Below are 27,325 nucleotides of genomic sequence, written 5' to 3'. Positions count from 1 at the left end.
GCGGCGAGTCCCGCCTCGGCGCGGAGGTGGGGAGGGAGAGGGAAGGTCCCTGCGTGACTGGGCCCCCGCCCGCTCTCCCGCCGGGCGCCGCGGCGGCAGTTACTTAGCGCTTGGGAGCGGGCGCTCGCTGCGGCTTTCTCTGCCTGGGAGGCTCGGCCGCCGGGGTGCGCGACGCAGCCGCTTCTCGCTTCGCCATGACCAAGGAAACGAAGAAGCCCTTCCGCCAGAGCATGGCCGAGTGGCGGCAGTTCGTCTACAACCCCAACAGCGGCGAGTTCCTGGGGCGCACGGCGAAGAGCTGGGGTAAGGGCTGCCGCGGGCCTGGGCTGGGGGGGGGGGGCCGGTGAGGCGCCCCGGGAGCGGCGGGGGGGGGCCCTGGCGGGGGCGCGGGACCGCGGCTGCCAGGTGAGGCGGCCCGCGAGGCCGCGGCGCGCGCGCCCCGGTAACCGTTACAACCGCCGCCGGGCTAAAAATAGCGCCGGCCGTGACGGCGGGGCGTGGGGGCGCCTCCCGGGGCAGGTGGGGGTCGGGGGAGGAAGAGGAGTTTCTGGGAGCGCGTCCCGAGCTGACTCACTCTCCCGCCTCAGTACGCAAATGCAGCAGAGCGGGCCCGCAGGCTCCTCCTCCGCCCGGTCCGCGGGGGGGCGGCGGGGGGGCTCCGGGGGCCGCCGCCGTGCGGCTCTGACGGGCCGCCGAGGTGTGGGGCCGCCCCCGCACCCCGCGCCCATCGCCCCCCGTCGGTGGCAGCCTCGTGCGTATCGGTGCAGCTCTGCATCCCGTCCGCTTCGTGCCCCCCCCCCCCCCCCCCCCGCTCCCCAGCACCGCAGGAAACCCAGAATGAATGAGCGCCCGTTGCCTTTGTACTTCTAGACGGTAGCTGCGGATCAGAGGGGGAAAGCAAAAAAACCAACCCAAAACCCACCAAAAAAACAAGCCAAACCAAAAGTTTACGAGCCCCGGTTCCAGATGGCCCACAAAAGAACGATTGCTGTGTGCCGTTGTGCGTCATTGTGCTAAATTTATTCCAGCGTAAGGCTTCCGGGCCCTTTATTTTTCTTACGCGAAGCTTTTAAATGAGAGCTCTCAAGTCAAGCTTGTGAAGGCAGTGTTTGTTTTCCTGTTTTCAGGTAGTCTTCCCATTGCTTTCCTCTGAGCTGGAAACCATGCTATCATAATCTCGTTGCTTCCAATAAAAATATTTGGATTTTCTCAGTATGTTTTCTCATATTAAACAGTTGTATAAATGCTTAATATTAGGATGTTTCTTCAGTCCTCACGGGACATATTTATTGACTTCAGAAAACGCCGTGTCTCCTCCCAAAACTTGGATGTAGTTGGGATACTTAATAGTTGTGCTTACAAAACCAACAAGAATCTCAGCATGGCGTGAAGGAACAGGCCAATACATCCTTGGCCTTGACACAATCTCAATGAATACTAATGTTGAAATACTGAGGAGGAGCCTTAAGCAGACCATGCATGGGGTGCACTTTCTTCGCGGTGCCAATGTCTCCTGTCTATCAAGAGAGGGCCCTAGCACTGACATGAGTTCTCCTCCATTCAGATGGAAATAAGAGCTTGCGAGCTGCTCTGCCAGTTGAATAGCAAAGGAGAGGAAATTTCCACTATGCTGTCGTCTAGTGATCTTTTCTGTACGGGCAGGTTTCCTCAAGTGTGTGGGCTGGGTGGATGGGTGTGTGGATTGCAGAAATCTGTGTCGTGAATCTGACGAGCGCAAGGACTGTGGGCACGTTAGAAATAGCTTGTAACTTTTTTTAAAAAGTGAAGTTGAAACAACCTTCTGGGTTTAAAGCTATCTAGTAGAAGTCACAATGTTACTAGTCTGTGCTAGTCCAAGGCCAATAGATAACACTCGAAATTGATAGGACTTAAGTTGGTAATAGAGTTTCCACGGCCAGCTCCCTTGATAAAAGATGTTTTTCCATATTGAGAAGGTATGTGTAGGCTTAGATAGTAGTTTGAGTAATTTTACTTACTGTAATAAGTTTTCTTAAATGGTTTGGGTGATTGGTATCTGGTTAATGCTATGTACCTTTTCCTTAGCCTGGACATTAAAGAAGTGACTTGTTCAGCAACACTATAAATTGTCAGTGTATTATTTTCCCCACATTTATTTGTCCTGGTATTTTGTGATTAACATATTGTGCTTATTATATGTATAAAGTAAACGATAGTCTTTGACTATTCTGGGAGGTGATGTGTGGCTTTCTGTTTGGTTTTTATTTTTTAATTGCAGAACACTAATTGAGTGGCTCTGTTGGCATAGAAGAATATGCGAGGTTTGGTCCCACTTCTGCCCTGGCCGAACTGATGCGAGCTTAGAGCAGTCTCACTGACTGTTGTTCCTTTTCTATTGCCAGCCTACCCTCTGAAAGGCAGGGAGGTAGGAGAGGAGGGCTCTGGTTGCCAGTCGGCTGGGCTGTGGTGTCTCCAGGGGCAGCATTATAAGAATTCAGTTGGCTCTGATTCTTCTGTGCATATTTCTCTTGTCTCAAAACAATTTCCTCACAGAAATAAGACAGAAGCAATGGAGAAACTGTTAAATAATTTTCACAGTATTTTGCCCTAGCATTTTGCCCTAGTCTAACACAGTCCTGGGGGCTCATGAAAATTAACCGCAAGGCAGTGATTCTCTGTGAATCTGAGTGCTATGGCACTGGAGTACTCATCTTTCTCTGCCATTTCTACACCAGGATTTGTTGAAAATATCAAACACATGCAGCTCCTATACTAATTTGTCATGTAACAGAGGTATGTTGCCTTTTAGAGTTTGGTAAAGAGTTTGCCTTTTACAGTTTGGTAAAAAACCTGTTTCTTGCTGTTAAAAATGAGAGATTTTTACTGTACTTTTTACAGACTTGAGGGATGATTCAGTTTGAATCTTTCACAAAGCAGTATCCAAATCTAACCAAAAAACGCCTACCAAAACGCTCATATTTTTATTATCTGCTATAATCATTTGTCATATTGAAGAGACAGAAAATACTGGTAAGAACTGTTGATGACATGAGTGGGTGGTGTTCTCAGCAACAAAGTATAGAGGGTGCTGAGAGTCCTTGTGGAGATGATGGGAAGGGGAGGATTGGTGCTGGGGTTCCACATGGGGTTTAGTCAGGTAGGGCAAAGAAAGGAGAACTTGGAAAACTGCCATGTGGGGCCTTCCTTGTAAGTAAAATGAGGATTAGCATCTGGCTCTGCCTGTAATGGCAAGGTGCTGTGCCTGCCTAGAGTCATAGCAAGAACAGAGTGAGGTCATCATGAAAGTATTGTAATGGGACGCTAACTGCACGATCAAATGTGCATGTAATCTGACAACATGGACGGTAAACTCTTTTTACGTGAGGTGACAGAAAAATTGGGGGGGGGGAAGGCAATACAGAGTCTAGCAATAGTTGGTTTATGGTCACACTAGGTGCCATGTTAAGCCTGTTTAAGCCTTGCTGTAAAGTTAGTTGTGTCAAGGAGTTCAGGGTAGAGGTGGCATTGTCTTGAAGTACATAGAAATTCAGAGATACTGAATATTCTTTTGAATGCTTAGCTGTATCCTTCAGTGCACAAATATGTGCTTGAAAATAAAAAAAAACAACACATCAAACAAAACCCCACAAAAGACCCCACCAGCAAAACTAAACACCTTCTTTTTAGGAAAGCTTACCACCACGACAGTGGATGTACAGTCTTGTCAGTCACTGTAACAGAAGGTCCAGTTTTGCTTCTGTTTTGTCTTCACTGAGTTCTTGCTGGGACATAAGGTGCTGTCAAAGTTTTAACTGTTTTTCTGACTTGGTTCTTCTGTGTTGTTTATAAGTTAAGTTTATTGAGCAGTGTTTTGTTGTGATATAGATTTCTTCACAGGTAGTGTACTATTAGTTACATTCTGGCATCGCTGTCTGCCACTGCAGTAGGAGCGCTTACGCGTCCAGGTTGTGAATTGGAGAGAGACACAGTGCTCTCTCTTTCTGTTGTGACAGATGGACAGTTCATGGAAAAATTCCTGCACAGCCAGGAATATGACTGCAGTCAAAATCTTACTAAACTTTTCCATGATACTGCCTATCATAAGAAATTAATATTTGAGAAATCAGGAGAATATTTTATTTTCCATGACACCAATTGCTCTGAAGAGTGAAGGCTTGCCTTCTCTTGTTGCACATGTCAGTAAGCTGTGGTGGTACAGTGAGGGTATTGTGGGAGCTTGGGGGGTTTTTGTGTTGTAAATGCTTAATCATGACATCAAGCACTGGCTTTTGTGATTTCTTTGCAAGTGTTGCACTTGACAGTTTTTATTCTCCTGAAGTGTTTAGCCATGTTGTATGTGGAGCCCTGTCTTACTGTGAAATAAAGTCTTAACACAGGACCAAAGTTTTATTTCTTCCTGAAGTCTTCCTTGCCTCTTTCCTCCTCTCACTCCTCCCACCAGCCTCAAAACTTGGAAAACAGTAATTCTCAGGTGTGTAGGGAATAAAGTTGAAACATGATTAGTGACTATCTAATATGTATAGTTGCATTAGTTTAAGGCAAGGAAATCCACCATCTGCAGGTGGACCAAAAGCCCTTCTTAATGTTGCTGGCATTGGTGGTAGCTACTAGTAACATAACTTTGGGTATTTAAATCCCACTAGTTAAAAGATACTGAAGCATGATCATGCATGTGGTAGGATTAATGCAGCATGGGATCCATCAAACCATGAAGGCAGCATTTCATTTTCATTCTTGCAAGTAGCGTTGAATAGTTTCTTCCATGTCAGTTGCGAGTGCGAGAGTGTTTATATTGGTATCTGTATATACCTACCTATGTATTACATATAGGTAGATCTGCCAGTCTGGTTTATGCCAGATTGACATGCTTTTTGTCACTTTTACCGTGTAAAGTTTGTATTCATCAAGGAAATGATGGCCAGGTATGTGATATCTTGCATTTACTGGAATAAGAAATTCTAATTTTCATAGTGGAGAAGTGTTTTGATCCCTGCAAATGAACTCCAACTAGCGATGGCTCCAACATGTTGGTTCCAAAGTAGCAGTTTTCCAGATTTGACTGTTGCCTATCCATGTGGTTAGGGTATGAAGGGTTTTTGTTACTGTGATGCCTGAAAAAAAAGAAAAAGAAAAAAACCCACCAGAACAACCACCACCACCACCACAAAAAAACCCAAACCCAAACAGAAACAAACCAAAAAAAACCACCAAAAAAAATCCAACAAACCAACTAGGTAAATTGTAATGCAGAATTTTGGTTATGACAGTTTTTCGTGTGTGATTGTTTTAGTATCAAAGACTGAGAGACTCGAAGGGTTTGGTGTAGCAAGATGTTCTGCAACAATTAAATTGAGTTGTATGTTAGATGTGGTAGCTGTACTTTCCTTGGAGTAAATGTGGAGGATAGCTTGCTTCTGTTACTTGGGTACATCTTGTTTCCTGACAAGAAATCCGGTGTTATGTGAAGTTATTTTGGCAGAGCTTCTTGACAGGTTATGGCTTGTTCAATGTGATTAGCTTAGGATAATTAATGCTAATAGGCTCACAAAGAGAAGCTTACTCAGTTTGGAGCTGTTGGAAGTTGCAGAGGGGTTTTTTGTTCTTTGTTTTTTTCCTTTTTAATGTGGCAAAGTAGCATAAATGGGGCAGTTCAGTGGTCAGTGTTCTGCAATGCATTTACATGCTATATTAAAATAAAGATTTAGAGGAATCTGTGTGTGTGTGTGCACATGCTTTCCTGGACTGGGGGAGGTTAGTGGGATTTTAGGGCTTCTGAATAGAAACTGTCTGGCCTTGTTACTGCTGCAGCCCTGGTAGTTATGACGTTCCTGGGGGGGACAAGGACTCTGTGAACAGTGACTGTTCACACTGCAGTCTTACCACGGAGTCAATCAGTGTTGTAGACATTGGGATCCTTCTCATTTTCCCCAGTATTGATGTTCCCTCTGTGGGCACGAGGGCTACCCAGTAGCAGTTCTACTCCGCTGCAGCTCTTGGCAGGGGAGGAGGACCCCAGCAGCCCCCTTCCCTGCTGGAGTAGAGAGGCTGGGTGGGTGGCTAGGTACCATTGCCTCAAGGGAGCCTGAGGTAGCAAAGAGAGCTGCAGCAGGCTTGGGTCCGTTCTTCAGGGTGCTTCAAAATGAGGTCCAAGACCAGTATTCAGGTGTCACGGTATTGGCCCAAAGCGGTGCTATGGGCCGTGTCTCCTTAGAAGTGCATGCCCATCAGCAGTAAACAAGTGGGCAGGGATTTTTTTAAAATTTGTATTTTACCTGGTGAAGTTAGACATCATCTATTGGAAATAAAAATACATGTACGTTCTGAAATAGCTCTGTGAAAAAGATTTCCCTGCCTTCCTTGCTTTTGTGCTAATTGCCACAGAAGGTGCTTGTCTTGTCTTACACGTCAAACTTTTTTTCTGTTGCATTGGAACTGGTTGATGAATGTCTTGGTCAGTTGATGGAAAGTATACTTAGAGTTTAGAATTGTCTGATGAAAGTGTATTCAATAATCTATTAACTTGTAGGGATCAAAATGAGAGCTGACCAAAGGTTTTGTAAGGCTGTTTGTTTTTGTGCGTGATACCCAAAATACATAGGCTGTTAATCAGAAGATCATTGTTCTGTTTTGGATCCAGTTAAAGCAGTTGTAAGCTTATAGATAAAGCAGATTGCTGGTATGCCAAATACAGATGCAACTTCTGTAATAGCTTTTGTTGATTAGGACTTTTACTGTTTGTTTTTATTACTACTGTTTGCTTTTCAGCTTCTAAATAGCCTTAGAAATAGTTTATAATAGCTGTCTAGCTGTCTTGTTCGTTACAGAGTTTGTTCTTGTGTTCACGTATTTTGCTACTTCTATATATTGCATTGTATTTTACATCTCAGTGGTTCCCACATGTATTTTAAACAACTGGTCACTTCAGATTATTGCAGATTAAGAAGTAACTTTCTCAACATGTGAAATTGAAAACTAAAACCAAACCAAAATCCACTAACATTCAGCTGGTTGCTGTAGAGAGCTTATGTTATGGTAAAGATAATTTGGGAACCACCTCATTATTTTAATATACGTACACTGAGTTCTTTCAGGAGAATTAAATAGAATATTTGCATCTTCAGCAGTCATGGATTACTGGGGGCTGTAGCACACTAGGAAATATTTCAGTGCAAAATGCAGGCATAGTTTTCTGGGACAGGAGCCAGGGGTTAGGCTTCCTTCTGTCATCTTCCAGCACATATCCCTGGAGTACAGTCATTTTTGCTTTTAATTTTTTCTTTTCTGTGGAAGGGTGAAAAATACAGCACTTGATTCTCTCGTATAAGCGAGTGTCAGTGGTAGAATATTGCATAACTGTTTTGATGTGATTTTCTTGACCTGAGTTATACCTCTTTGGCTTCCTGATGGCAGCCTTATAGGTAGAATATTTTATAAAAATTGAATCTGTGTTATCCTTTGGTTGTGTTTTTGAATTAGTATGGTTTTGGTACCTGTGCAAGCATTTGTATTCTTCAATATATGTATAACTCCCATTGTTTTTGACAGTTGTCTGTGCACATGTCCTTCAGTCTCAAGTGTTCAGTTTAAAAACAGGATAACATGCTCTTTTTATAGGTTAGTTTTGTATACTCAATTAATTTAAAAAAAAAATCTGTTTAATCTAAATGTCTTTTAGTAAGTCTTCCATCCATGTAGTTTATATGTTTCATCTTTAGTTGGGAACTGTCTTAGGTAAACAAGATTTTAAAATATAATCTAATGGTAATCATGAGTACATGTTCTCAGAACTTCTGGAAACAAACCCAAGGAAATGTAGCAAACAGTATGCTGGGTTTTTTTTTTTTCTTTAATGAGAGACATTAACATGGGTCCATCAGGGTCAAAAACCAAATAATGCAAGAATACAAAATGTTGTTTGAAAACTTAGTTACTAAAATAATCGAGCTGCCCCACATTTTAAAAGGCTTTGATATTGGGTTTATGCATGTGAGAAAAAGGGCAGAAGGTTCTTTGAAAATCTCTGCAGCTGATCTGAGTCCTTATCTCTAAAGTAAGATAGTAACTTTGGTCTGGCTGTTACCTTGTCTTTGCAGTAAAGGACTGATCTGTGTATCCAGAGTGGACGTCTGTGCATGCACAAGGAAAAAAAGGGGGGGGGGGGGGGCGGGAATACAAACACTTAATCATAGCAAGTTTTCAAGCTCTTTCCCTAAGTAGTGTTCTCACTCAGAGACTTGTTGCAGCTAAGTGATGGAGAGGTGCCGTGGTGCTGTTTCGTCAGGTTTTGAGGAGCTCTTCGTTAAGCAACTGTCAAGTTGAAGCTAGTAATGTCTGTGTAATTGGTGAATTCCAGGAACGTTGTGGAGTCCCAGAGGTAGATTGATAAAGCAGGTGGATGTGTTGGGTGAAGGCTTGTGATAAGTTTGAATAGAAGGCTTGGGTTTTTTTCAAAAATACGCAGCAGAAAGCATTTTCACCTGAAGTCTCTTGTAACAGGACGTATGTGTGAATGAATGCTCTGTGTGGAGCTCTCTCAAATATCAACTACGTTATTAAAGCACCAATCCCTACCTGTTCTGGATCCAGTGTAACAATTTTATCTTTTCACTCAGTTCTTTCATCTTCCCTACAACCCCTTTCCAGATAGAGAAATATGATTCCCTTAAACTATTTTTTTTCTAATGGACTGCTTCATCATCTTTATCAGCTTTCCTGTGTAGCTCAAGAGTGGTTTTTAATGCTTTTCTCTTAAAAATGAAGACGCTAAGAAACCCTGTAAACTTTAAGAGCCAGAAAGTATAAAGAAAATAGTTTTGCATGCATTATTCTTCACTATGCAATACATATGTATTCTAGAGGCATATTGATTTATAACTACAATTGGGAGTGGCAAGGGACTGAGGACACACGCGTGACCAAAACCCGATGTTGTATTGCTTATTTCCCATTTTGATTTTCAAAATAGGTAATGGAATTAGCTGAAATGAAAATAGTAATTTTAGTTTTTTCTTTACAGGTTTGATCTTACTATTCTATCTGGTATTTTATGGCTTCCTAGCAGCACTCTTCACATTCACAATGTGGGTTATGCTTCAGACACTGAGCAGTGATATACCAAAATATCGTGACCGGATTTCTAGTCCAGGTAAGTGTATTTATTTTTTCATAAGCCTTTGTCTGGTTTAACAGCTAAGTTTCATTTGAGAGTTTGTTTGAAGTCTGAACTGCCTATGGGAAACTGTGATTATTATTAAATTACTTACAGATTTCAAAGATAAAACTTGCTGTGAGGCAAATTATATATGTTTATAACAAATTCAGTCAGTAGCTTTTTGTGTGTATGTGCTAACTTTTGCTGTTTTTTTTCTCTAAGCTCTTCTCAGTTGAATTTGTTACATATGTAGACTGCTATTTTACCTGCACATCCACACAGTGTGCAGTTGTAAAGCGGGATTTTAATTTAATCAAATTGCTTTAAAGATACTATAAACCAGTTCTCTTGGATAAGATGGAAGGCCAGCTGTGATTAGTATTTGATATGTTGAAGAAAGTACAGGAAGGCTGTACTATGGGGGTGATCTGCTCAAGAGTGTGTAAGGGCTGTGATAGGAAGGCATCTCCAGAGTTTTCATTATAGAATTAGATAGCTTTCAACTGACATGGAGTGTCTGTGGATTTCAGGGGTTGTTGACCTATTATTTAGGGATCTGCTGAAGAGAGTGTGTCCTGTTTTATGGTGAAGCTAAGTGCACACTACGTGTAGCTGCCACGTAAGCTGAAAGCGGTGTCCTGTTTCCTGGGACTACTGCTTCCTTTGTGTACATGCCCATCCAGCCCCACTTCGGGGTTCATGGAGCTATAAGTGACAGAAAAAAACCCCTGAAAACCCTGGTACAAATAAAGTTAATAATAAGATGGTTGTCTTTTTTTTTTCTCCAGCCCCCACCCCTTTTTTTTTCCTCTACTTTTTTTACTTTTTTTTTTTTAATTTATTTTATAAGTTAGTTTTTGCTATTTACTCTTTCTGGAGAACGTGTATTTGATTTGTATATGCATGTATATAAATTATTGGGCCACCTGAAAATTTGATATCTCCAATTTTATAATTTTGCTTAGAAACAAAATTTATGTCTAAAACACAACAAAACTAAACGTCTATGCAATATGAATAGTTTGGTAGAAGGTAGATGACATAATTTTTTAAAATACCTTTTCCTTTTTTTGGACTCTAAACTCTTAAAATTAACCAGCATCTTGCAGCTTCTTCAACACTTGTGATGATACAGTAACCTTTGTGAGAGCAAGTTGCAGTTGGGCCGGTGTGATAAATGTGTCTGGATTCTGAACAGAATTAGTTTTGATGTGGTGTTCAGGCCTTCTCCAACAAGCGTCCTCTTCTTATAAGGGATTATTGAGGTTTTGTACTGTTTTTTCAAGCTAAGAATGGGCTAAATGCTGGAAATAATAATAATAATCATTAAAAAAGACCTCCTTAGTTTAAAAAAGAAAAAAGGGGGGAAAAAAAGATTAAAAAAAAGAGAAGGTGGACTAGTTGACTATTTTTCCCCATCTCCTTTGTGGTAGTCAGAACCTTGGTAGTGGATGGAGGCTGTGGGGAGCTGTGATTGGACTTGAGTGACTTTTTTTTCTCATGCCTCTTGCAGTTTAGGGTATTAATTTTCCTTTGTTTTGAAATAAGTCATAAGGGACGTTTGTTTGAAAAAGTATGTATGCCACAATTAGTTTTTAATTTAAGAATTTCTTTAACATTTCTGAATTAATTTTTTTATTAATGATGTTTTAATTACTCATAAGTTAATAAAATTGCTTATTTCTGTTTTAATATTTCTCTTTAACTCTGTCATTTTTCACTTGCAGTGAAACATGTCATGTTCCTGGCTGTAAAACTTTAAATTATAAAAAAAAATTCTACACACAAAACCTGGATGGCGTAGGTCAAAGGTTTTACTCTTGTGTTTAACATACTTGGAAATCTCACAGTTGATTTATTTTGTAATTGATATTTGACTTGCATTGTACACTGGGATATAATAGTATCAATCAAATCCAGATGATTTAAAAAACTTTTTTTTTAAATCCCTCTTGGAATTGTAGGATAATGTAATCTCTGTTACAGTCCTAGATGTGATCCTGTGTGGAGGCTGCTAATTCTGTTCTAGAAGAGCCCAAATCCTGCATCTCTCTCAGTCCTTGCATCAGTCCTTCAAATAGCTTTTTCTGTAGAGCTTACACCAGTAGTCTCAAGGCAGACTGTGATCTGCTGGAATTGGAGCAGTCCTTTCCTCTTAGGGTTGTTTTTTTTTAATTTCCCCTGAAGCCGTGAATCTCTTTAAATTACTGTTTCATTCATTGGTGAGCAGTTTTGTTACATTGTCATATTCACTTTGAAAAACAGCATCCAAGTCCTTCATTTACAGTATAATTCTATAGAGAATTACAATCTCTTGTCCCCCCAAACCCCTTAGTGTGTAAAACCCCTTTGGTGATATTTCAGCCCTGTTACTAATTATCTTGTGTTTTGTTGAATCCCAGTTCAATGTGGAGGCCAGAAGATGACTGTAATGGTGCACAGTAATTTGCAGTCAAAAATGGTATTTGTAGTTTTATATGGATTGTCAGTCATTAAGGCATTTTGCTGTGGCTTGTCTGGAAATAATTTAACTGCTGCTAATGCAGAAAGGAGGATTTATAATTTATTGGAAATTCTACAAAAAGGGTAGCGTAAAAAACCATTAAATAATATTTGGTTTTTTTTAGAATCTAAAAGGTGTTTGTGATAAATCTCTAGTATCTATCTTTATTATTTCCCAATTTAAAGTATTTCTAATAATTTCTGCCTCCAGCTGAAAAGCTTGGTCATTTCTATAAGTGAAACCTTATAGACCTGGGCTGCTTAATTGCACTTTATAAATGCTTTCCAAAAGCTTACTGTGATTGATTAACTACAGTAATGTATTTAGAATCCAACATTAAGACAGCTTATCTGACTTGATCTTCTCACTGTAGTCTTATGTTATTAAATGTTTATTTTATATAAAGAAGATCTGTTTGGTTGTTTGTTTTTTTTTTTTTTAGGAGAATGAGTTTTGTTTTCTGGCTTAAATTTTATTCATTTGGAAATGTAGTTTTAATTGGTTTTGCCGAAGGATAGGAAACTACATGCTATCCTAAGCTGATACAATTAGTTGCTGCTGTAATTGCAACTTCTTCCCTGATGCCAAATTTGACATTGATAGAACCATTTTAATAGTCTGACTTAGAAGAAAACTGATCTTATAAAAAATAGGTGGTTGTTTTTTTGTCGTTGTTTGAGGTTTTTTTTCTTTTGTGGAACTGCAATGTCAGTTCTCAGCTATACTTGAAGAGACAGATGCATGGACACTCGTCTGTTAATCACGACGGCAGGGTTTTTATCCGTTCAGATTATTTACATTAAATAAGAGTTACTGTAAGGTAGTGTGAGGTCAATAAATATTGAATAAAGCAGTCAATTGTACACCCCTTTTTGAACAGATTTAATCTCTTCCGCTGTGTCTGGTGGTGTAGTGCTATTTCATCTGCTACTGAAGCTGTGATGAATAATATTAGCGTTAGGTATGCGTGTTAGTGACAGCTCCTGGTGGTAAGGAGCTGTATGTATTGGCAGAGAGTGTGCCTTTTGCTTTCACCTGCTGCAAAAAAACCCTTAAGATTTAACCCTGTACCTCTCTTTGCCCGTATCCTGGGAAGAAGGACTCTTCACCTCTCTCAAGGGCCCAAACTCCATGTCACTGTCTGCCTTTTTCATCCTTCAACACAAAGCTGGACTTCAGCATTCGGTAATCTGTGTCCTTGTGTCTCCTGCCGATCCTGGCTCCCTGGCTGTAGACTGTTCCCGTTCCGCTGTCCTCAGCCAGCAGCTGCACGGAGAAGCCCACCGTAGGCCCCCACTGCAGTGGTGGGGGAGCCCCGGGTGCCACTGTCCCCTGCTAGCAGCCTGGGAGGCAGCGCGAGAGCGTTGGTAGTGACCACAGCCTGACTAAGGCATGCCCCCTTCGAGTGGCGCGTGTGCAGTGATTTCATAAAGCGTCTTGTATTCTCCGTGAAACAGACGACATCTAAACTTTCTGTTTGAGGAGAAAGGGGAAGGGACTAACAACTAACTTGGCTTGTCTGTTTCGATTGGGAAATCTTTCAAGCCATCTTTGTGCATTATAAAGTTTTTAAAAATACTTTGTTTCTTGTGGGTTTCTATGAGATTAATATAATCATAGCTTCACTCTGTATTGCCTAAAGCTCTGAAGCATCGCTTTAACTGGAGGTTTTCTGGGTGTGGTTTTGGGTATCCTTTCAATTTTTTTTAAGTTTAATTTGCTGAATATGGGAAGTGGGAAGTGAATCAGTAAAACTCTTTGATTGAAAGTGATTAAGTTGCTGATTTTGCTACTTCTAATCACTTGGGTTTGGTTTGTGAATTGCTGTTGTACATTGGACTGAATTTAAGTATAAATTCATGTAATGTTGATTTTGATAACTGGCTTTAAACACAAACTACCTTGCAGTACTGTGGAATATTAGGGGTAACATCGATGTTTCTTTACAGATAGGTATTTTCCAATTTATGGATGTGATTTTTGAGTAGGTTAGAGTGGTGTAGGGAAGAGAAATTGTTTAGTTCTTTACTTGCGCTTTTTCTTTTTAAGGACTTATGATTTCACCAAAGCCAGACACTGCACTGGAATTTTACTTTAACAAGAGTGACGGCCAGTCATATTCAGAGTATGTTTCTACGCTTAGAAAATTCCTTGAATGTACGTAAGTTATTTACAACTGCCCAAGTAATTCAGGAGTCTTACTGTTGAGTACATTAGTTTCCTTTTTCGCTTGTAGTTACCAACTGCTAATGAAGACTGATTCAAGTTCAGGCTTACTCTAAACATGTGTTGTTAAAGTATATAATTTACAGAAGAAGTTAGATATCAGTACCTATATTTGACAGGGAGCCTGAGCAAGAGGAATAGTGGAGTACATAAAGGAGAGTTTTGGATCCTAGTCCAGTATTTTGGTGACATGGTTGTTTAAATACTACCAGATGCAGAAATGACATTGCCAAAAGAATTTAGTGTGAAATTACATAGGTCATGTGTTTGGAGGCAAAGTTTATCAAGGCTTAACTGATCTGACTTCATTTAAATGGCTTGGTAATTGAGTGAGAATCCTTTAGAACTTGAGTGTTTGTCTGCTTAGAAAATGAGGCACACAAAGATTAAATTAACTGCAGTTTATTCATTTTCACCCTGATACGCAGTATTTACAGGCAGAAATATGAAAGCATTGAATTTAGAACATGGAGAAAAGGTAACAGGACAAGACTGAAGGATGGCAAAATCACTAGTTTAAGTCACACATTGTTGTATATACGTGCCTGTATGTACACTTAAACTAGTAATACAGAAATCAATGTTGAGTATCGCTAAGTTTAACCCCCAGAAAGCGGTAAGTCAGAATCAAGGACGTGCTGTAAGATCTCACTTGTGTCCATGAGTTGCTTTGTTAGCTAACACAAGCTATACTTGAATCTATCTGGATTCGTAGTTTTGGTGCCTACCAAAAGCTTCTATAGGTAGGTTTTTCTTTCAGAGCTCTGCCAAGGGTTCCCGGGAGGAATGCTGCATTCCATGATTAGCTGCCTCTCCTGCAGTTCAGTGGGTTTTGGACTCTAGCATTGAGGATGAACTTTCCCTTTTTCCATTTTACTTTGTTTATGCTTAGCTGGGGACAGGGTGTAAGGGAGGGGAACAAAGCCACAAGACATGTTAAATGTGAATAGGTGAGTGTTTGTGACAATGTGAACTGTGTACTTGTGAAGCAACTTGGCATGTTAGTGTAACATCAGCTACGCTACCTCATGTAAATGTAGAGGCAATTTAATATTAGTCACTGAAATACTTGAGGTTTTCCTGTGCATTTATAAAAGAAACATGTGCAGAGGGAAAACTAGTTCAGTTGCCACGTAAAAATTTGGTTGTTTATCTATTAATTCATTATTAGTTTAGAATCCATGCTTGGTTTAGAATTAGTTTATGTACAGAAATTAATGAATTTGTGATTATTGATACGATTTGAAAAGCAGGATAGCATTGTTTGTTTTGTAATACTCTTTATTCTGTCAGGTACAGTGCCACTTCTTGGTAGGCTTTGAAAGTGTTTGTTAAGATGGATATAAGAGACATAGGGCTCTGCAAATAGTCTTTTGAGAAAACTCCTAGACAAGTAACAACTATAAAATGTTTATATAGGCTTCTGCAGTTTTTGGCTACTTGCATGCTTTATACCATTGATTTACAAGCTATTTCTGTTTTATAGCTTATGATGATTCAAAGCAATCCCAAAACATAAACTGTACGCCAGGAAGGATTTTTGATCAGAATGATGTTGCTGTTAAAAAGGCATGTCGATTTAACCTCTCTGAGCTTGGACAATGCTCTGGAAAGGAAGATAAGACTTTTGGCTATTCTAAAGGAACTCCCTGTGTGCTTGTGAAAATGAACAGAGTAAGTGTCTACTTGTTTTTTAGTTCTTCATGTAAGTGCTCCAACTACCACTGTTCAAAAAATGATTGTAGAAAAGGACTAAAATACATGTTCAGCTTGTTTCTCAAGATGTTAGCATTTCTGGAATAGCGTAACTTGCTGAAACATCTAGCAATTCATGTGTTTCAGAGAGTACAATGAAGTGAGCTTTTTGAGCATTCTAATACTTACAAGTATTGGCTTTGATTACTTGCATCAAAATATCTTAAAACCCTTGGTTTTGTGCTTCCTGCTCTCTGTAATGTATTCTAAACCACTGTGCAGGTAAAGTGTGTTCTACCTCATGTCTGTGCTCTGGAAATGTAATTAGACTGTAATGCATTCTGTAACTCCTGAACTGTATAAGGTGATGAAAACTTTACTGAGTAAGTATTTGACTTTTCAGTGACATTATACTTTACCTGAACTGCTAGCTGGTTTGAGCCATTCATGTTACATGCTGAATGTAAAATAAGGAAATAGTCCTTTCTGTGGCTGCTGTAACTTGGAGCTTTAACTGAACCATGCTTTAAATCTTAGTCCTAGTCTAAAATTTTGCTTCATATGAAATGACACTAGATGGATTTGGTCCTTGTATGAACCCTGTCATGTTAAGTGGGGGAAAAGTTCAAATTCAGTCTGTAAAACAGGAGAGGGGGAGAAAGTCTATAAATATTTTAACTTTCTCTCCTTTAGATAATTGGATTAAAGCCTGAAGGAGAACCACGTATACACTGTACATCTAAGGTCAGTTCTGAATGTAAGAAATAAGTGTGGTTAATTTTTCTTGTGATTAGGATGAGAAGTGAAGTAATATACTGTGTCAAAACATTTATTTCACTCTTCCTTTCTTGTTAGACTTTGTACTTTTTTCTTGTTTTCATCTTACTCTATGTCTAGTTTAGTTTCAGTGTCTTTAATTTCTTCAGTGTACTTAGAGAAACACTTTTTTTTAATGTTCTTTCATCCTTAGATCTATTTGAGCTACCTGACATGCTTTAGAGTTGAGGGAAATGCATACATGTTAGTTGTGGTCTTATTTATTTTACTTATTTATTGTGAGTTGTGTTTTTGTTTTCCCATTTCATAACCTATATTTTCATTTTTTTTTCTCCATGCTGCAAGTGCACCTTTAGGCAATTTTATAAATGATGGGTAAGACACAGTGTGGAAACTAATACTGCTGTTCAAGTAAAAGTTGCCTTTAAATCAAGTATAAACTACTTAAAATAGTGGCTAATCTATGCATATTTGTTGTGTAACAGTGGATTTACACACAATGTTTTGTAGCAATTGTAATAATTATCTTGGCTTCTGCATATTTTTCCTAGACTGCTTGGGGAGCAGTGAAAGCCTTGGTAAGTTAGTAGCTTGAGCAAGGGAGTCATGGCTTTTAGCTTGAGGTGCCTGATAAAAATGTAGGCTGGGAAATTTCAGCAATTAATGAGACAAGTATTCCTGCCTTCATCCTAGATACCTGTGATAGGCATAAATTTTAATACTTGTTTTTTGTGGAGTCTTTGAAAGTTTTATCTTTCCATGATAGTCTGCTGCAAGTAAAGGTGATTCCTTCTCTTATTTGAGACTCATTCTTTGTGTCCGTTCTTAAAAAACATTGTTCTTTTGGAGGAATTATTTGTTTATTTAGAAGAAAGCAATTAAGTTCCTTCTACTTTTACTAGTACTTTTCTTTGACTTCTCTACTTTATCGTTTTTTGTAATGTGGTATCCCAAACTGGACAGAAGTTTGCCTCTAGCTGAGGTATTGTTAATGACAGAATTTTTCCCTCTGTCATCACACTGGAAGTAATAATGTCTCTCAGGGTGAATTTGCCATTTGTAGTACACTGAGTCTTTACTTTAATCATTCTACTATTTAGATCTTTCTTTTGGTTATTTCCCAGTCTGTATTTGTAGATGTGCTTTCTTGAAGTTCAGTGCTTTGAATTTCATGTTGCTGTTTTTGGGCTTCTCTCTGTAATTTTTCTTGGTCATTTTAATGCGATCCAGTTCTCTGAAGTATTTTGAACTACTTACAGCTTGGTGCCATCAACGAATGCACTTTTACATCTCACAAGTCTTTCTTGAAAACACTAAATAAAGTCCAGGACAGTCCATTTCCACCTGAAGTTCCTTGTGATGTGTCAAGAACTAATGTTCAAATGATTTATAAAATATTGATGGTAGCCCTGTTTTATGATTATTATATTTCTTCAGCTTTCTTATGTGGATGCTGCATGAGACGATGATAAAAACGATGCTAAGCAAATCATAGATGATGCTTTTTCTTACTCTCTTAGCTGATTTCATTAGCGAAAGAGCAAGTTTAATAACAACTTGTTAATCATGGTACACTTCTTTTTTTTGCTATATTTTTTACCCTTTGAGATACTTGCAAATAAATTGTATTGTGTGCTATGGTACGTATTTTCTTGTGTTCGCTTTCTTTAATTATGAAGTACTGCTTTTACCGTATCCAGTTAGAATGTCTCTGATCTATGCAAGTGTGGTGTTTTTAAATTCTAAGATTATTAATCTTATTAGTTCTTTAGTGACTACCAGGGAAGATACTTCTCAGGCTTTTTCAATTTGCATCTGTTTTATCTTATTCTCACTTTAACTCATCGCAATTTACCTGCTTATGAAAGCTTAAGTATTGGTTACAATTCAGCCTTCTCTGTAGACCACATAGAAAGCTGCATCAACAACTTTCATTTTCTCCTTTGCCTATGCTTCATTTTTACAGAAGTCCTTCTTTCTGCCATGCCCCTTGCTTATTGAAACCCTAAGCTTCAGGGATTACGCTGTTCTTCACATCAGCTTATGAGGCCTTGTTTCCAGTTCCAGTTTTATTTCTGTGAGTCTTTAGGGTAGGAGTGCTGTGTGATGGTCTCTTCCTCTTATGTAGTGGGTAAGGTGAATGCTTACCTCAAAATAATACCTTGTGGCTCGTCTGGATCTTATTGGTGCAAGAATGTGAATTGTGACCCTCTTGATTGATGGTCAGTGAGATGAGTCTCATCAATGAGATGGAGTTTCATTGACTCCATCCTGCAGAGATGGAAAAGGATAGCCAATAGGGTTTTGTGCATTTTTGAAAATGAATTTATAATTGCATTCCGTATGCCACTGTATCTGAATGTTCCCTAAATGCTGGCTCATAACAGAAGCTGAAGTGCAGTGGTCATCTGTACTTCTCTATTGTTTCTCTTATTCAGGATGTTCACCTAGTCGTTAAGTAACCGATGCACTCTGTTGCGGTGTGTTGGGGTAACCGATGCACTCTGTTGCGGTGTGTTGGGTGTTGGGTTTTTATTTCCTTCCTTGTTGCTGTCAGCAAATGTGGATTAAAAGAATTTCAGGGTGTACTCCCAAGTTTAATCCAGATGACACACATTTCTGAAAATAAACCCCGTTCTGGGTATTAGCTTAATAGAAACATATTTGTGCAGTTCATAGCGCAAATGCAATTTACTAGTGATTTTAAATTTATTTTAATATCTGAGTGACAAAGATGGATTAATTGAGCAGACTGGAAATCCTACTATCACGTTCTTTTTGAGAAGACTTTTTTTCAACCTGTAGATTTGTTGTTTATGAATTTTTCTTTCCCCTTCATCTGTGTTTTTAAGTATTTCTTGTTCTTTATAGTTAGTTTTACATATATTGAGAGCAGTTTGTCCAAGTGTCTGCCCAGACTTAACACAATCTGACTTTTGAATGGATTATTTTTTTTTTTTAATGAAGGGGCCAGATCTCTCAAATACAAAATAAGGTTAACAGCTTCTGTCAGCGCATCCTGCCAGTCTTTGCCACCTGAAACATCATTTGTGTTCTTCAAGCATTCTCCTGTGAGACAGTTCTTCTTTTTCTCCCTGCATTTTTCCTATGGTATCTTGACTTTGCATTCAGTATCACTTTCTAGTTTACAAGACTGAAGAATGGCAGAATGAATGACACTGTGCCTTGCTGTTGTCAGCATACTCAGCATCTGAGTTACCTTGCTTTTTTTTTGACAGAAATCTTAGATATTTTACAGTTTCTACTAATGGATATTGCTCTTTATCTTGTGCAATGATACCCTTTGTTCTTCTCAAATGGTTACAGACCATTCTTGCCCAAGTTCTTTCCTTGGGTCATTGTACATTATTTTAACATCTGCAAAACTATTCTTTCTAAGACGCAGTCTTAATAAACACCCAGTAAGTGAGGTGGAAGTCTATCCGTACAGGTAACTGGTCTGACTCTTAGATTTGCTGACTGCCTGCAGTTCTTTTGTGGAAATTGTAAATGGTAAGCAGAAAAAGTGACATTCATTAATGGACTGTTTCTTGAAGCTTTTCAGCAAATGCAGCTTGTTTAGCAGTTGGTTTTGTTTTTTTAAAATTGTGTAGAGGTATTAATTAGGATTAAATGATTAAGAGAACCCCAAACCCCACAGCAGTTGCATGAGACACGCAGTTGCATGTCCCAGAACCTCTTGCTATTGCATAGATAGCCTAACGCATATATATTTATGACTGCATGCGTGCCTTATGTTGAGCTGCTCCAGAAAGCTCTACTCCTATTTATCTTTCTTATGTTACTCTGTATTCTGACTTTTTTAACCATTATTTCAGGAATGTATTTGAAAAGTGGGTATTTTCAGCTGCATGAGCTTTAAATAAAATAATGGTGAAAAGCAACACATTTCTACTTAGTAATTATATTTCCTAGCTTAAGGTCCAAAATACTTGATAAATATGTATTGAGGAATTGCAAAGGGACGAGAATGTGGCCATATCCTAAACAACATGCTGTATGTTCTTTTGAGGAGGTGAGGAGAAGGTATTCTTAAGCTGTAGTTTTACTCTCTACTGTTTTTTGATCTTTCTGTTCCTCTTTTGCTTAGTTCTATTACTGCACTCCTCTTCTGAACTGTGTAGTGTATCCTTTTAAAATTGCAGCTGTTGTATATGGTAGTGTAGAAAAAAACAATGAAAGTTACTAACACACTTTGAACTTGTGAATTACACGGAACAAGCAGCGATGTTCCCAAGATACATTTAGCAGTGGGGTTGGGTGTGTGTTTTAGTGGCATTTCCCTTTATCACGGAAATGTGCTTACCTTATTATAGAAAGTCGCATTAGATGTGGGCATTTCCTAGTGGTTTGAACTTGCGGTAGTTTGACATCCTGCCAGCACACACAGTCCTGAGGAATATTGTATACAGGGAGTTGTGTCTGTGTACGGCTGTGCTGATAGCCTGTCTGGGACAGCTCAATCATATATTCCTATTTTGTATATCTTACAGATTGGGTGGCTCCTAGTCAGAAATTAGGCAGCAACTTTGTAGGTAGCTGCTTCTTATTACAAGATTTCGGATTATGAGGGACAGTCTAGTGATAAGGCATGTTTGTTCCTCTAAGGTGGTGCTGACACACAGAAACTCTAGTAACCACCATTTTAAACCTGGGTTTCCTTTTAGGTCGCCTGTATTCCAAGGCCGGCTGAACAAATGTTAGGAATAGTACACCACTGCAGGGAGTGGGCTGTGGTTCTTTGTGAAGGGTTGTAGTGTTCCAGATTTGATAGGCTTAAAAGCCTGGCTTTAAACAGAAATTCATCTTTAACTTAAATATGGATGTGCTCTTGCTTCACCAAAATATACAGGCTTGCTTGTAAACACGTGGGATTTTACCATATATATGGTGGGCTTTTTGATTGTTGTTAAATTATTCATTGCAGTGAATATCCTCTTCTCCCCTTCCCTTTTCATAAGGGAAACATGAAGGCAAGCTGTCTTGACTTGATTACTAATTTAAATACTACTGTTAATAATCCTTACTGTAGCAGATGTGTGCAGCATGTAACTGCCAAAAAAAAAATCTATTTTGGAAGTTATTCTAAGAGTTTGTGGCTCAGTTGCCTTTTTTTAGGGAGCTTGCACTTTATCATTGGGTTGTAATTCTAATTTTCTATTCATTTTTATGTAAGCAGATGCTAACTTTTAATTCTGTTGCTATCTCCAATCACAGGAGGAAGGCATGGTTGAGATAAATTATTTTCCTCCTGAAGGCTTGATTGACTTAATGTACTTTCCATACTATGGGAAAAGCTTACATGTAAGTATGCCTTAATGATGGTCTTAATTTTGTAAATGTCTTGTTTGTGTTTACATTTACTACTACTAATATCAGATTGATTCTGAGGTTTGAACTTTGTAATGAGGTACTCGTAAGGAATATTAGATAGGCAGAAATTGTACAGTGCTTGATGGGGTTACAGAGATGCTTTAGCAGACATAAGGAAATAAACTGGGCATTGTCCTAATGAGGAAGAGGCTGTATGCTGGCAGTGTTAAAGGCATCTGATGCTTTTTGGTCACTGATATCTTTTGGAATCTTTTTGAATTAAGAGAAAGGCAGGAGAAGTAGACTGGTTCTTTCGATTGCAATACAGTTTCTGATAGTTGATCCCTGGGGTTTCTGTATAGGATATTAAGTTTATAATTCAGTGTGGTATTGCTGATTATATTTCTTTGTGGCTCTGTGCACATGTTTTCTATTTGCTCTGTTCTATGAAGAAGCACTTCAAGGTAGCAGATAGATTGATTTTATTTTTTTTAAATTTTCTTATCTGTTTTTCTATGCTTGCTCCATTTATCCTCATTATATTGTGACATAAATGTTATTTACTTAATTGAAGAATGTTTATGTTTTAAAACATCCTGAAAGCTCACTACTTTATGGACACAGAATACATAGAGTTAAAATTCCAATTTATTTTCAAACTTGAATTTAGTTATTTTTTATTTTCTTGCACCAACTTGTGATAACAACATATAGAAAACCCATACCTTCTATCTAATACGAAATTATATTGCCTCTAATTGACAGTTATTTAGTCTAATAAACATCTTCACTGTTCACCATTTAAGATAAAAGTACTTTTTAAACATAAATCTATTAGATCCATAATATACCACAGTAGTGTTTGAATTTTCCTGAAGTTATTTTTGTACTAAATTATTCCTTTATCAATTATTTTTCCAGCATACTCTATATTTACTTGCAGCAGTTCACATAACCTTTTTTTATCCTCACATGGCTTTTCCTAATGAGGAAGGACTTAGTTTTTCTTCAGCATTTGCTTTCATGTTACAGCATCAATAGACCTTGAATTGTCAGGAGGTAGTTTGTACCAAAGATGGGATGAAGAATTTTCCTGACAAAATCCCTGTCTTGCCACTGTAATGATGCACAAGGAAAGATCATGAGAGTAATGAAATCAGGCAAAACTCAATGCTATTCCTTGTTTGACTTAGGTGCTTAAGAAAAACCTTTAATTTTTGAAAAATATTTATTTTTTTATTTTAGTTTTTGGTTCAATGTCCTATCATGTTCACTTTATCATGTGGGATAGGGGCTGTGGTTTGAGGGATTCTTGCTTATGTGAGGCTCATTTCTCATAAGATGAGTGTATCTGAAAAAGGCAGTAAGAAGAATTGTAAAGAGGTTGGGGTATTTGACTAGGACTCAAGACTGGATTGATTTCTTGGCTATACAACAGAATTTTTATATTATATCAGTGTGGAATTGTTGAATTACTTTATTCTGTAAAGGAGTTAAGAGGATTCAACTAATCTTGTTGCTCTTGTGCTAAGGTAGGAGCTATAAATACTAACATTTACAGTTTTGTGCTCCAAGATAGTTATTTGCCTTTTGCTACTCAGCCCAAATCACCTTAGGGGATGTTGTACCTTTTTCAGATGATCTGTAGTGTTTAATGAGGATGCTGGTTCTCTTCTCTCCTCCCCCCAAATTTTACGTTGAGTAAAAGTCCATTCCAGAATTGTCTGTCTTCAGAATAATTTGTGTACCTATTTGAAAAATCTTGGCAATGAGAAGTCTTCTGTGAGGAAACACAGGAATTTTATTTCCAATTTTTAGAAAACTCGGCTAGCATTTAAAGTGTGGTATCACCTTTAGAACCAGAGAATTTTCAGGGTGCCTTGCCTAGCTGCATTTTCCCCTCGCAGTTTGAGGTTTATAGGAGCACAGGAGAATTTCTGATCTAGTAAAATCGCCATCCAAGGAAAGCAGTTACTTCAATCTACTTCTTACTGGTACTTCATAATTAAAATTTTAGCACATCAGTTTCCATGCCATCCTTCTTAGTAATTGAGAGTTTAAGTATTCTGTAGTGCTTTCTTGGGTAGAGAAGTAGAGAAGATAGCTTAAAGATAACAAAAATGTGTCAGGGAGTCTCAAGTTAATGGAGGGGGGGAATCTAACACAAAATTAAACTTGTGTAATACTGTAGTGTTGTATTTAGTCCACTGGCTTATATGAATTTTTATTGAGAAAATAAATAATTTTGCTTAGCAGTCAGCATTGTTGACTGAAAAATATAAATAAATTATGGAATTTAATTTATGAATATTGGATGAAATGCTGCTTTAACAGTGTGTGATGAAAAAAGTTTGTACTTAATTCACAGTCACTTTACAAGAGAATTCAAGTTGTCCTAATTGAATTGAACTTGAGAAACAATATTGGGTTGACAAAAAATATAAATGAATTCTGCATTCAATCTTAAATTTTTATTTTAATTATAGGGAATGGAGTCAAGGATTGTAATTGTTCCACCAAATATGATTGACCAGGATACTATGAGAATGTGCAAGGAAAGATTTCTGTGTAAAGCTATCAAACAGATAACACATTTTAGAATGGATTGTTGCCAAACAAGTAAATGAGATAGATAGTTTGGAAGGGAAGCTAGTTTACCAGTTTTTGTAAAGTCAGGCTTTTGGCGAAAAAACACAACTGTGCTAAAATAGTTCTATAGCAGATTAAAAAAATAAACCCAAACCCAAAACCAGTAGAGGAGACAATGGAATGGATAGGAAGGCAGACTATAATTTCAGAGGCTGTTTCAGGTAGAGGTTTGTAGAAAAATTGGACCCAGGTGTAATACTGTAGTGTCACATTTAGTCCACTGGCTTACATGAATTTTTACCAAGAAAATTAATAATTTTGCTTAATCGGCAGTCAGCAGTATTGACCAAAAAATATAAATAAATTATAGAAATTACTTTATGAATATTGGATGAAATGCTGCTTTAACAGTGTGTGATGAAAAAGTTTCTACTTAATTCACAGGCGCTTTACAAGAGAATTCAAGTTGTCATAATTGAATTGGATTGAAGATACTGTCTGTGATATAAATTGTTGAATGTATTAGTTAAGAAATAGTATGAAGAGTGTATACCAGACTATCAAACTTGGGAAAAAAAAGTCTTGAGTCAGATTGGGCTTTGAAAAGCTGGGTTCTTAATTAGCTTTTTACTTAACTGTTCTGACAGATTAAATGTTAATTTAAATGCTAACTTACTCTGGTCTCTCAAATATTTTCCCCATCTTTCTGTTTACTAGGCTCACTATTTACAGCCTCTAGTGGCTGTTCAACTAGCAATTAACTCCAACAGTACCAAAGAAGAAATAGCAATTGAGTGTAAGATCCTGGGCTCACCTAATTTAAAAAATGAAGATGACCGTGACAAGTTTCTGGGACGAATTGCCTTCAAAGTTCAGATGACTGAATAGCTGGAGTAAAAAATTCTCCACAAAGTAAACGTTGTGTTGTCTGTTTTGTATCAGCTGGACATGCCATTCTAGGATATGAGACCACCTTGGAGAATGTTAAAGGTGGTTTATGGCGTTCAGGGTAGCATAATAATATGCTTCCAAAATCCTATGTTTAAAATCCCTCAAAATAAATGCCTATCCTGCTTCTGCCTGCCCCATTGGAACAGTGTACAGACTATAGTTATGTCATAGGGACCTGTAAATAGCTGTTTTCAAACACGTAATAATGGTGACCTTTGTCCTGTTCTAAAATGTGGTTTTATCCCCCAAGTGAGTGTCTCAAGCTTAATGTGCTGTGCTATGTAAATATTGTATTGATTTAACACTGGTTTAACTGTCATATCTCAATGCTGACACAGTTATAGGGATAAATAATAAATGGTACCTGATTGACATAGTGACTTTTTTGTAAGAGTAAACACCTCCAACGTAAATTGTGTGTATGGGAGCGGGTGGGTGGATGGCTGGTTGTGTGAAGATGCCTGAAATTGTAGACTGGGTGGCATGGGAGAATTGAAATGGATTTTAAGAGTCGGTATGGATTTCTGAAAGTAAGTGCTCAACTAGTACTTTCTTGTGCTTGTCACTGTGCAAGTATTGTGTACATGTAATACTTGGTATAGAGTTTGGTATTCTAGCTGAGGAATTGAATCTCTGTGTTGTTAATCGCTTGCGATATGTGGAGCACAAATAAAATCTATACAATATTTTAAAACTTTTTAGTTCAGAAATATCAATATAGAACAATTTAAATTGTTTAGGGTCCTGGTAACAGTTGTACGACAGAGCTGCTTGAAAAAATGGCCTCACTGTTGTGGGAATAGACTTTCATTTTCCAATTAAAAAAATCCCTGAAGAACCTCTGTTTAAAAAAAAAGAAAAACCAGAAAGGATTGTCTGGATTAAACATTCCTGTTTAATTTATACACTCTGTTTCGTTGCATCATTTTAACATGTTTCACCTCTTCGTCTTCTCTTTCATCTTGGATTTTCTTTGTATTTCCTCATCATCCGTTTAGAAAACTGGTGTCATCAACTGCTTTATAGAAGTATCCTAATGACTTGGAGTGGATTACTTGCAGCTGAACTTAAAATCCATTTTGAGTTAAGTTGCTCAAATGACTGCAAGCAGACTGGTTTATTTGAGACTGCTCCTCACATTAAACCAAGTTGACCCATTATATTGGGTCATAAGTTCTGCAGTTGTGCTGACATGGGGTTTATATTACTCATCCCCAGGGTATTTGTTTGTTTTGGTCGTGGTGGTTTTTGAGCACATGGGCCACATTCTGATGTCTTCTCAATATTGAAGACCACAGCAAATCAAGATTTGTGTAAATACCCATGTGTTCTGCTAATTAGGTCTAAATTTGTTACATAACATGTTTTTACACCCAATTCTTACAGTGGTTTTTAATATTTTGTTTAAATAAATCAGATGAATGATTACTAAAACTCAAGATTCAGTCTTAATGCCCTGCTTTGAAAATGTTTGAGGCCAGTCTAAGCCACATCAGTGCAAAACCTTTTTAATTAACACCTGTGCAAGGTTACACTGGTGCACAGTTGGAGGAAGCTGCTCTTAATGGGAGTTGAACCGTGTCTTGAACCTCATTAAAAATAGATTTATACTGATCTGATAGAATTCAGCATGCTTTTTTGTTGTCTCCAAAAGAAAAATTGTTGTTCCTACAATATGCAGTGGGTACTTCTGTAATAATAGCATGCATTAATACCGAATAAGAATGTTCTTTCAAAGTATTTAATTACTAATATTTTAAATCATGCACTTTTAGAGTTGGGATACCTGAGTTCTTGAAGATATGACTAATTGCTTCTCTGTATATTAATACTGCCTGAAAGTATTTTAATGGTCATGAGGGAACTTAAAAGTGTAGATGTTGCATCTGAAAATGAAAAGGACTAGCTTAATGTAAAAAAAATTCATATTTGTGTTCACTTAGGAATGGTAAGAAGTTCTGGAGAAACAGTTTTCAAATGAGCTGATTTTTGCAACAATTTATCTTTCGACTTATCTATATAGACAAAGCATGAAATGGCAACTCCTCACCAGCACTTTTCAGACAGGTAGAACTCAATAAACTCCTGTTCTCCTTAGA

At 38.2% G+C, this 27,325-nt stretch overlaps 1 protein-coding gene across 2 annotated transcripts; it reads left to right on the top strand.

The window, feature by feature from the left end:
- Positions 1-27,325, top strand: ATP1B3 (ATPase Na+/K+ transporting subunit beta 3). 2 transcript variants are annotated; one of them, XM_056358389.1, is made up of 8 exons: positions 1-303; positions 9,017-9,145; positions 13,704-13,811; positions 15,367-15,554; positions 16,269-16,319; positions 16,904-16,930; positions 21,591-21,677; positions 24,993-27,325. In XM_056358389.1, the coding sequence occupies exons 1-8, from the start codon at positions 195-197 to the stop codon at positions 25,161-25,163; spliced, it is 870 nt and encodes a 289-aa protein (XP_056214364.1). In that variant the 5' UTR covers positions 1-194; the 3' UTR covers positions 25,164-27,325. The 2 variants fall into 2 exon arrangements, with proteins under 2 accessions (XP_056214364.1, XP_056214365.1); XM_056358390.1 differs by lacking the exon at positions 16,904-16,930 and having other exon boundaries at positions 3-303.

This window comes from Falco biarmicus, chromosome 13, assembly GCF_023638135.1.
Source record: "Falco biarmicus isolate bFalBia1 chromosome 13, bFalBia1.pri, whole genome shotgun sequence".
In the NCBI taxonomy this organism is placed as follows: domain Eukaryota; kingdom Metazoa; phylum Chordata; class Aves; order Falconiformes; family Falconidae; genus Falco; species Falco biarmicus.
This window is presented reverse-complemented; position numbering and strand designations above follow the sequence as displayed.